General features: G+C 47.5%; 1 protein-coding gene across 1 annotated transcript; it reads left to right on the forward strand.

The window, feature by feature from the left end:
- The first annotated feature begins 8,247 nt into the window (after positions 1-8,247).
- NXT1 (nuclear transport factor 2 like export factor 1) lies at positions 8,248-11,541 on the forward strand. The gene is made up of 2 exons (XM_030310215.1): positions 8,248-8,602; positions 10,794-11,541. The coding sequence occupies exon 2, from the start codon at positions 10,853-10,855 to the stop codon at positions 11,273-11,275; it is 423 nt and encodes a 140-aa protein (XP_030166075.1). The 5' UTR covers positions 8,248-8,602; positions 10,794-10,852; the 3' UTR covers positions 11,276-11,541.
- The last annotated feature ends 210 nt before the right edge of the window (positions 11,542-11,751 follow it).

Below are 11,751 nucleotides of genomic sequence, written 5' to 3' on the forward strand. Positions count from 1 at the left end.
ACCAAGTCCATGAAGTCCAACATAATTTTCTTTTTCTTTTTCTTCTTCTTCCCCTTCTCCTACTCCTTCCTCCTTCTCTTCTTCCTCTCCTCCTCTGTCTTCATTGCAGACACCCAAATCTCTTTTACTGAGGGGTATGGGGCCCTGGAAGGTGGGCCTAAGTCCCTCTCACTGCATTGCTTCCTGAGTCTTGTGACTACATCACATTGTGCAGCTCAGGCAGGTTGCTGTCTTCCCCAGACACCTCCATATCTCCTGGTTGAGAGCTGCCTCCCGGAAAACTAGGATCAGACTGAGATCAATTCACCATTCAAACATCTCTGCTCACTCTGGGCAAAGCAGGGTCAAGACAGCCTGCTGTGCCCAGTCCTCAGGTGGGAGAGAGCCTTTCCACAGATGACTGAGATAGATCAGACAGCAAAGAACAAGAGCTGTAAATGGGGCACAGGAACTGTTCAGACAGGGGATAGACAGTTCAGGAAAGTGGAGAAGGTTGGGAGGAGAGGGGTACCTGGACCTGACCTTGAAACTGGAGGGAACCTGTGCAGATGTGGGGAATTCCAGGAGCACAGGTGTGGTGGGGGAGTAGCCTGAGGCCTGGGGAAGCCATGAAGGACCCACTGTGGCTGGAGCTTGGTATGGGGGAGAGGAAGAGCAGGAGCCCATGTTGCATGATGAGAGCCCTGCGCTGGGCAAATCTTTTTGAAGAGCATGCTTGGGTTCCTGATCAGAAAAGCCAATATCCCTGTAAGGAAAGGAAGGGAAGATGGGAACAGATGTTGGGGTGCTGTCATGACAATCTGTGCCCCTGTGAGTCAGGCATCGCCTGTCTATCCACGTGTCAGCATTAGAGTTTGGTGCCCCAATTTTACAGGTGAGGAAACTGAGCCCCCAAAGGCTTTGGTCATTCAGGTCTATCTGGCCCCAAGTTCCCATGATCTTTCTGCTCTCTCCACCTGGATTGTTTTAATGGCTCCAGAGAAAGACAGTGGAGCCTGAACTCCAGGACCCACACAGGAGCTGCAGGGGCATGAGTGATGGTGAGACCAAAGTAAAGTGCAGGAGGAAGGTGCCTGTGTTTTAGTCCGGAGGGACAGGCTAACTGACACACAGGGAGACACAGCCTCATGAAGCAAGAGGAGCTTAATGCTCTGTAGACATCACAAGTCACTCCAAAGTGAAACCCCTCACCCATAAGCCATTTCTCTCCCTTCCTCCCTGCCTGCTGGCATACACCAATCTGTATTCTCTCTCTGGATTTACCTAGTCTAGATATTTCATATAAATGGACTCAAACAACATGTGACCTTTTGTGTCTAGCTTCTTTCACTCAGCATAATATTTTGAGGGTTCATCCACATTGTAGCATGTGTCAGTATTTCACTTATTTTGATGACTGCATAATATTTCATTTTACGGCTAACCCACAATTTGTTTATCCATTCATCCATAGATGGCTGTTTCCACCTTTTGGCTATTCATGCCCATACACTTGTTTGAGTACCTGTCATTAATTCTTTTGAGTGTATGCTTGAAAGTAAAACTGTGGGGTCACATGTAAACTCCATGTTTAGCTTTTTGAGAAACAACCAGACTGTTTCCACGGTTGCTGCACCATTTTACATTCCCTCCAGCAATGTATGAGGATTCTGATTTCTCTACATCCTTGCCAACCTTGTTATTTTCTGCTTTTTGATTATAGCCATTGTAGAGGATACAAAGGGGAACCTCACTGAGGTTTCGATTTGCATTTCCATTTGCATTTTATTCGACATTTTACAGGGTCATCAACCATTCCCCAAGGCTCCCATGTTGCTAGTTTTCATCCCCTCAGCTCACTGAAGGCAGGGATCTGGAAACATTTTATTCTTCCCCATATGGCCAGCTCAGAGAACCATGGTTTAAAATGGCACACAGAGATTCTGGTGCCCCATCCCCAGATCTGCAGTCAGTCCACATGGTTCGGTGTCTGGAGGTGATAATGCTGGCACCAGCCATCTCACAGGCCACACCCACTAGCGATGTCTATGAAGGACACTGAGTATGCCAAGTCATTCGGGTGCTCTGTGCACTACCACTTACAATGTCTGCTGCAGTGAATACATTGTGCCCACCATGGGCCTGGTACCTCCCATTTCAGTGGTGTCAAATAACAAAAAATCAACTGAGTAAATTTGAAGATCTAATTGGCTTTATTCAACAATTCATGAATTGGCAGCATCCCATCTAGCAACTAGAAAGGAGCTCCCCTGAGGTGTAGAAAAGGAAAGGTTTTTAAAGGCAGAAAGGGGGAAGAAAAGGAAATTATTAGCAAAGAATGCATTGTTTTAGGTCAAGTTGCCTTCCTAAGGGGAATGGAAGGACCTTTAGGGTGCATTATTTCACTAGTTTTAACTAGGTCATTCCATGGTGACTGGTTAAAAGGTTACATGCTGGAGGGCGGGAGGGGGGCACTGAAACTTCAGTTAGGTTAGGTATTAAGTTTTGTTTGCTGGTGGGAGGTTTTAGCACAAGTGATCTCATTTTGGGCCTGCTGTATCCTTTTTAACAGTGGGCTAGGGCTGATTTCCAAATGCCTAAGGGCTTTCTCCAGATGTGGAAGGGAAACCTCTGGGCCCCTCTTGCCAGCAAGGCCAGAAGTGCCAGGGAAATGACACCCTCCCAGGCAGCCCTCAACTCTCAGGAGTTGGCGTGTGAAAAACATGCTCCCTCCTCCTCCAGCCCTCCAGGTGGGCTCATTCTGAAGACTGTGTTCTGTGCTACTCTATGCTGTGTTCTGCATCATGGTTAGGCTCCACTGGCCACGGTGGGAACTGACTAAGTAATCTACTAATATTCTGATTGGGACCACCAATTCCAATGTGTGGGTTTTGTCCCCTGCAAGAAACAATTCTACAACATCAGTTGGATGTTCTACAATTCACTCAATGCTGATACTATCTACCTGGAGAGAACATCAGATCCCACAGATAAAGGACTAAGTCCTACAAGATTGCCCCCCACACACTTCTAATGTCATTTGCAAGTCCAGGTTGTTACCTGTGTTTCTGATTTACTGGCTAGGACCCCCTCCTTGGGTTTAATTCATTTTCTAGAATGAGTCACAGAACTGGGAGAAACATTTTACTTACTAGATGACTGGTTTGTTATAAAAGGATATAACTCAGGGACAGTCAAGGTATAGCACAAGGTGTGGAGAAAGGATGCAGAGCTACCCTGCCCTCTCCAGGCATGCCACTCTCCCCAAATCTCCCTGTTATCACCAACCCGGAAGTTCTCTGCTCCCTGGCCTTTTGGGTTGCTAGGGCTTTATTTCATAAGCACAATTGATTACATTATTGGTAGTGGTAATTAAAATTCAATCTTCAGACCCTCTGTCCTCTGCAGTGGTTCACTGTGGGACTGAAAGTTCCAACACTCTAATCACAGGGTTGGTTCCCATGGCAACCAGGCAAGGTCCTCAGAGATCTAAGGGCTTTCCCCCAAATCACCTCATTAACATAACAAAAGCCTTTAATTAACACATTTATGGCTCTCAACACTTAGGAAATTTTGAGAGCTTTAGGAGCTCTGTGCTAGGAACAGATGATCAAATATATATTTCCCATCATAAATCGCAATATCACATCTACACTATCCCTCAATTCTCCACTCCCCTACTGGTGCTTCTGCACCTCCCAAAATCTGTGACTTCCACCTCTTGGACAATCAGTGCAAACCAAGACATCTACACGCCAGCCACTTCATATACATTAATTCATGAAACATGCTTAGAAACAGAAAACAAAGACCATCCCCTGAGGGTTAAAAGTGAGGGGGGGTGGACATTGACTGGAGCAGACAGATGCAATGTCATATTTAAGAGAAAGGAGGCTTCCAGCCCCTAAGGCTATGATGTCAGTGAACAGATTGAGGTATTTGCCAGCAGAGTACAGAAACTCACAAGAAAAGGGGTAAACGTGGGTGGTGCTGGTAGGAAGGAGCTCTGCTCACTGAACTCAGTATCTGGTCCCCCCTTCTATCTGAGCACTTCCCTTCCTTGGAACACAAGTCCTTCAGCCCTCTCAACTCTATAGCCCTTTGGCTGCAGGGATCACACATATCATCGCCTCTCCTTGTTCTGACCTGTGCTCACCAGGCCTTCTGCCCATGCTGCTGAGGCTGCCCCTCCCCTGCTCACAGAGAATATGCTTATCTCACAAAGAAGCATGTGCGAAGCTGGGAAACTGGTTCTGGCTGTAGATGAACAGCTGACACCTTCTCCAGAGTGCAATCTGGACTAATTCTCAGTGATCAGGAGGGAGCCAGCCTCAGGACCTTGGTGAGTTCTTTGAGGTGCTATCACCTTGCAAGGCCTCTTGGAAAGCCATTTCAAGGTTCCTTTGGCAGCAGGTGGCAAACCTGATTCATACAGATGTAAATTTAAAAGAGAGGTATTGTCACTTGAGACTTTCTCTTGATACCTCAGGGCAGGGCTTCAGCAAGACTCTGGGATGATGGTGAGAAAGAGTCCTGACTATCCCTGTGTAGCAGACCAACATGAACCCTACTGGCTTAATTGGACAACAATCCTTTATTTTGCTCACAAATCTGCAATTTGGCTAGGCTAGGAGGCCTCGTTTCTGCTCTATGCCACACCAGCCCTGGGAAGCACACCCATGACTAGAGGGTTCATTTCCAAAGCTGTCTACTCAAGGACTGCTGGCTTCCAGGGTGGCCTGCCCATGTGGCCTGGGCTACTGACAGCACACAAGAACCGAAAAAGCCTGGCAGAGGCTGTATCTCAGAAGTTATACGTTCACATAGGTCTTCCTAAGCCCATCAAGGGGACCTAATGCCATCTCCTAATGGGGTGAGGGGAGTGTGGCAAGATTCTGGACAGGCACATGGGACTGAAATATTTTTGTGGTCATTTTTGGAAAATATAATCTGTCACAATAAGGATGAAAAACTACTAGGAATCAAGGTAGCCACGCTCCATAGCTTGTGAGTGTGTATGTGTAAGTGTGAGGTGTGTGTGTGTGTGTGTGTATGTGTGTATAATCTAGCTCACCCTCTTTCCCTGCTTCTGGTGGCATAGCTCTTCACCTCTTCTTCATTCACTCTCTGTGCTTCTCAAGACCACACTCAGCTTGTAGGCCTCAATTTTTCCTGTCTTCCCCAAAAATCAAGTCCTCAAGTGACAAAGAAATGTAGTCCCAGTTCACTCTGGTCCAGCAGCAACTCATTTGATTCTGCTAAGACAGGGGGGAAAAAACAAAAAACAATACACATTTGGTTTTGGTGACAATGCATTGGGGGCACACCTGCCCAGCCACTGCTGTAGATTGCCTAGCTCCAAGTGATGCAGCCTCTCGTGGCAAGCAAACGTGTTAGATCCTGCACCAGAGAACTACACTGACAATGGGGGAGAACTCAACCCTGTGTTTACAGACTGAAACATTCTTAAGTCAGGACTGTCTTCAGAGCTGCTGGAGGCACAGCATATGTGACCAGAAGCGCCCTTCCTCCATGAATGGACTCCATACAGCAAATGGGGCCACTGGCTCCACTGCTGCTTAAACCAGGCTCATCTTCCAGAAGGCCCACATGTGATTGGTGACAAATCCTACCAATCTGTCACTACACTTGTTCCAAGTTTAAAAGCCAGTTATTGGAGGAATTGTTGGTGAATAAGCAAGTTGCTATTAATGCAAAATGTCAAAGCGTACTGTTTTCTGGATGCTTACTTTGTGCTTGGCCTGTGTTAAGCACTTACCATGCATTATTTCATTTGCTCCTCACATCAACCTAAGGAGATGGATATCATTACTGTTCCCCTTCTACTGATGAGGCAGCTGAGCCTCTGGGAGGTTAACTCACTGGCCTCCATCACTCTGCTAGTGCACCAAGCCACACTATTAAGTTATACCTTGATGCTGACACCCAAATTTAAACAGTATTAAAAAATAAAGCAAATTCACTGAAAGTCCAAACTTCAGGTCTGATTTGGTTCCCAACACAGTCACTAAAGGCCTGAATTCATCCTCTGTTCCCTGTCTCTCTGTCCAGGGGCTCCCCTGAAGGGTGGCAAGATGGCTGCAGCTGCACCATCCATGTTCCACATGTTTGGGAGGAGAAAGAAAAAGCATGTTTCCCCCAGTCCTCTAGCAAATACTTTCTCTAAGCTCAGTGACCTTAATTGGGCCACCCCAGAACTGTGTTCAGTGCAACTGCCATTTCTCTTAAAGCCAAGAGTATCTCTAACCTCCCAAATTTAAGGACTGCAGGGAGGGAGTAAAAAACAGGCTTGTTTCCAAGAGTAGCAGAATGGCTGTTAGAGAGGAGTCATCACAACTAGAATGTTGTAGAGCAGTGACTTGAACCCAGGCCTGTTTATTCAAACAGTACTGACTGAGCCTTTGCCATGGGTCAGGCACAATTGTAGATGCTGAGACACAAACCTGAAAAGTTCTTGCTCTCCTAGCCTCCTGTTGCTGGCTCTGCTGCCTCCTAGGGATAAAGCCCCGTGCTCTTACAAGGATGTGAAGCTGGACTTACGTTCTCCTAACCAGCTTTTCTAGTTTTGAAGCAGTTTTGCAGCACTTAATTTCTGCCTCTCAGCCTCCTCATCTCTAAAATCAAGAATAACGATAACTCCCCCAAAGTTACAAGAATGAAATGGAGAAGGCTTACATGGGAAACATGATGAAACTTAAAGCAGGACGACATCCAACCTAACAGGCACACAGTAAGTCAACCCTCATTCCATTGATGCTGTGATTTGGATTTTTGTACATGTTCCTAATTTCACTGTCCTGGACTTTATAAAGACACGTCTGTATGAATACCGCTCCACAGATGCTATTTCACCCTCTCTACTCAGCCCCACCTTATTTCTTATAATCCAAATTCTTCACCTACTTGATAAGTGGAGGAGAGGGTTTGCCTGTATTAAATAGCCCATCCAGTTTCTAAATTTATCATGAAGCCTGACAGGAAGGGTTCTCTCAGGAACGCAACCAAAGGTACACACCAAAGGGTAGCCAAGAAGGTATGGGTTAAATGCACCACACTCTAAAGACATGACAACATCAGTAAACTTCACAGTGCCCAGAGGGTTCCCAGTTTTGCAACGAATTATTCAGTCTCTCAGACCAGTAGATGGAGTTGAGGACCTGGTGTCTAAAGAAACCTTTTTTTGTTTATTTGTTTTTTTCCTGTAAACTATGTTTCTCAAGTCCCACATGAACTGTTTCCATCCTGTTGAGACTGTTGTTTTAAACAAAAATTCAGTAAAAATTCAGCCCAGCTTCCAGATTGGCTGAAATGAGCTAGTTCCAGGGCTGGAGAACAGGAACATAATACCAACCGGGCTATAGGCCACAGCTGGAATCAGACAGTTTTCCTTGGAGCTTCTCAATTACCAGGACATGAGAGGAAATTGCCTTCGTTTCCCTTTCTGGCACACTTTTGTTACTTCCCAGACTAAGACTTTCTTCCCACTCTCCGCTTGAATCTTCACACGCGTTTAGTTGAATTTCCCACTTAACTAAAGTGGGTTTTCCTGTGTCATTAGGACTCCTAGAGCCCTTAGGCGCTTAAACTATAAAGGAGAGTAACCAGCTAACACACTTCATCAGGCAGAGTTCAACAGGGGCTTTGCTGGCTTCACTAGCTCAGTAGAATTAATATTTCTGTGCCACCCCAGGACATCCTGGTGCCTGCCGCACTTGCTATGCCTGTTTTAAAGCCTTAGTTAGGTCACAGTCGTCGGCTGGTGGTGATTTCCCGCGATTGCATCAAGTCGTCTTTTAACTAGAATTTTGACTAGAATTACCCCAACTGCAGGTGAATGGAAGTCGTAGGGCAAGGAACTAAGCGCGCCTCACACATTTTCCCCATCTCTTGTCGTGCGGCCTCCAAGCTGCGGAGAGAGACCTTAACCACCTCTAGCTCCGGAGGCGGGACCTGGGACATTTTATCCAATCAACAATCCCACCTAACCAGTTGGACCGGTTTCTGTGACTAGTTGGACCAATGAAAACTCGAGCGCGGATTTTCTGCGGAAGTCTAGAAAAAAGGAGCCTCTCCCGGAAGCCAACACCTTCTTTGAGCCACACCTAGGCGGAGCTAGTCTCCCTGCCTTAAGTCCCATTGGCTGACATGGCTGCCCGTCACGGGGAGGCGGGAGTGGGCAGAGCCGTGGGAGCTGGAGTCTGCGCAGCACACCGCGGGCCGCGCGCGGGAACCCGTGGTCGGCGGCGAAGAGTCCTCGGGTTTCGGGAACCCGGCGACCTAGGCGGATCCGGGAGGAAGGGTGGGAGAAGAGCGGCTCTTCCGGCTCTTCCTGAGGCGAGCGGCGGAGGAGTGCGGAGCCGCGACAGCCCTGCCCTGCGACCTTCAGGGGCTGGCCCTCAGTGGAACTGGGGGCCGAACGGGTGCGCCCGATTGGGGCGCCGCCGCCCACGCTGAGTGGGGGACACCCGCGCTGGCCGAGGTCCCCGCCCCGCTGACCAGGGACGCCCGCGCAGATCCGGGCCGCTCACTTGACCGAGGTCGCCAACCCCGGCCTACCGGGGACACCGCTCTCCGCCGATCCCGGACGTCACCAGCTACGCAAGTAGGTGTCCCTCACGGTCCCCCGCGCTTGGCAATCTGAAGACCCCAAGGCTCCCAGGGACTCCCGAGATCTCTGCCACGTGCATTCCCCACGCCCTCCCCCCCCCCCCGCCATTGTCAGGAAGCAGCTAGGTTTTGTTCTTTCGCTGGTAGTGTAGCTGCTGTGCTGCTTCAGGTGTTTGCCGGTGCGAAGTGCTGGGCAGTGAATCCGCTTTGCGGTGACCAGTCCGTGCACTGGAGCAGGTCTCGGGCCAGAGATGGTTAGCGTGGGCGGGCCTTATGTGTTTGATGAAAAGCGACTCACCGCCAGAAATAAGGCCTGTTGCATCCTCTCTGGTCCAGCGCCAAAGAACTTGACGGTGTGGGCCTCCGAGAGAAGGCGGCATCTTCACAGCCTCTTCCTTATCTGACTTTTCAAGATTCTTTTCCCTGATCTGAGAGAAAAGGGCAAGGCGCCAGCTCTGTAGGTAGCAGAATCATGAGAAAGGGAGGTGGTTATCCTACTGGTATGGGGTCGGGACAGGTTGCTAAGCTGTGTTTGGAAAGTGGCTTTGTCAGAACTGAGCAAGGGTGGAGGAGGGGACATTTTTGAGAATGAGTTGAGATGGTGGAGGGTCTGGAGCACGTCAGGGTGAGGAGTACTATGGATGTCAGGGGGTTGGGAATTCCAGCAAGATAGAAAGTGAAGCCTGTGAAAGGACGGTTTCAAACCAGCAGGCCTGGAATTGTGCTCTTAGAGCTTTGATTTCCTAAGCAAAGGACTTACAGAATAAGCAAGTAAAAGGACAGCATAGCTTTGACAACATTTTCAGAGGCCACACGCGTTCTTATAAATGATAAATCAGAGTGTACTTCCTGTCAGGACCTTAATCCATCCCCTGGGTTTCTCCCTTCTCATTTGTGAGATTCTTTCATCGTTTCATGGTGAGCAGTAAATGAGATGATGCATGTAAATAAAGTGCACAGCAGATTCCCAGCTGGGGTCTGTCTGTTGAGGCTTGACTTTAAGCTGGTGGAGGGAGTGGGAAGAGCTCTAACTGTGCCTGGTCCTGTCCTTGCTGGTCTCCAGGACCAAGCTCCTTGACTGCTTTTCACAGTTCTTTACTTGACGCAGAGACCTCCACCTTTCTCAGCCCTAAAAGTAAGGGACTCTTTCCCAACTCTATGTTAAATCTTGTATCTATTTTTCATAACCTGATATTTTTAAAAAAGATTTTTGAAATAAAAAAATGTTTTAAGTTTGTATATCCAAACATATCCATTATTTTAGTAATGTTCTTTCATTAATTTTTTCTAGTGAAATCTTTTAATGACACAAAAAGGAACAGGGAACTGTGACAGTTGTACCGTACTCTGAGACAAGCAAATAATATTTCTTTATGCTTTTGCATTTTTTTTAAGAACTGTGACATTTCAGCTACAGTTGAGATTCTTTTTTGATGCCACCATCCCCCACCCTCCATCCCATAGAACTTGCTTGATTCTAACCTGTCTTTCCATTGTGGCTCACAGGACTTGCCTGGTAGGTATTAGTGTTCACAGAAGCCAGGTGTCTTCCCTTCTCCTTCCCATTCAGCTACTGGTTTGCTTGTCATGAGCGTCGTGACCACCATTTTGGTTCTGTCCTAGTGACATTTGTTCTCTTATTGTCTTAAGAAAATTGCCTTCTCTTTACTCTCCCAGTAGCTGTTGGGTGAGTTCATGATAGGCGTTCTCAGACTGTCCCCAGCTGAGGAGCATATGCCATCTGATTGATCTTTATTGGGCCACTGTTTCCTTCCACTATCTTTATCCAGGATCTGCTGCTTCTCCACTGCCCTATGGGCAGTCATACCTGGTCCACACTTCCAGGAAAAAGTGACCTTCCATAGTCAAATGTACTATCTTTTATAAAATGAGATTTTTAAAATTCACAGTAATAGCTGCGATTTTTTGATCATGTAAGTATCAGGCTTTTTAAGCACTCGGTATACACCGTCTTATTTGATTCTCATGTTACAACTTTCATTTTAAAATGAGCAAACTGAGGTTTAGTAAAATTAGATGTTGGCAAAATTTGAGCCTGGAGTTGTTTCTCTACGGTATGTAATTGAAAACGAAGAATTGTAATAGAAAAGGAGAATTGTTCCATTGTTGGGGCAAAATGAACTTGGGCATTCACATGGGTTCTCTTCAACCTTCCTGTCCCACAGCCCCGGCTCCCTCGGGCGCAGGAGCACCTGGGCAGAGGCTTCCTTCAGCAGGGCCGGAGATGGCATCGGTGGACTTCAAGACCTACGTGGATCAGGCCTGCAGAGCTGCTGAGGAGTTCGTCAACGTGTACTATACCACCATGGATAAGCGGCGGCGCTTGTTGTCCCGCCTGTACATGGGCACAGCCACCCTGGTGTGGAATGGAAATGCTGTTTCAGGACAAGAGTCCTTGAGTGAGTTTTTTGAAATGTTACCTTCTAGTGAGTTCCAAATCAACGTGGTAGACTGCCAGCCTGTCCACGATGAAGCCACCCCGAGCCAGACTACAGTCCTCGTTGTGATCTGTGGGACAGTGAAGTTTGAGGGCAACAAGCAACGGGACTTTAACCAGAACTTCATCCTGACCGCCCAGGCCTCACCCAGCAACACAGTGTGGAAAATAGCAAGTGACTGCTTCCGGTTCCAGGACTGGGCCAGCTAGTGGAGGCAAAAAAGGTCTCTGTTTCAGTCCCAGCTCTGTAAGGAAACATAGATCTCAAAATGTGGAGACACAAGTTCCTTTCTGTTACTCCAGGCCACACCACCCCATCTTAACTTTGCATTTTCTGGAGTCCCATGAGCCCCTTTCTGAGCATATTCTTGTTTGTCATAGATGCCTTTTCAAAGTAGTAAACTTTTCTATTTTTCTACTTGTTCAGTAGATATCCTGGTTCTGGAAATTCTGACAAATAAAACAATACAAATGTTGCCTCTTTTCCCTTGCTCAATGTGTTCAGATTTTGAGGCAGGAGGAATCAAAGGAGGATTAGAGGCAGGAAGCTTAGTACAAAGTACCTGCAAAGGTGTGAGGTCCAGGACAGAGCACTTACCTGGCTCAGGTGTGCTGGAGTTGGGGCTCTACCCAGATCTCAGGGTAGGCTGGGAATGGTGTTTTATTCCTAAGTACCTGGGTGTTTT

The sequence above is a fragment of the Lynx canadensis genome, chromosome A3 (assembly GCF_007474595.2).
Source record: "Lynx canadensis isolate LIC74 chromosome A3, mLynCan4.pri.v2, whole genome shotgun sequence".
Classification (NCBI taxonomy): Eukaryota; Metazoa; Chordata; class Mammalia; order Carnivora; family Felidae; genus Lynx; species Lynx canadensis.

Bases quoted from the DNA above. Each gene is read 5' to 3' on its own strand.
- NXT1 (XM_030310215.1), top strand. From the start codon at position 10,853: ATGGCATCGGTGGACTTCAAGACCTACGTGGATCAGGCCTGCAGAGCT.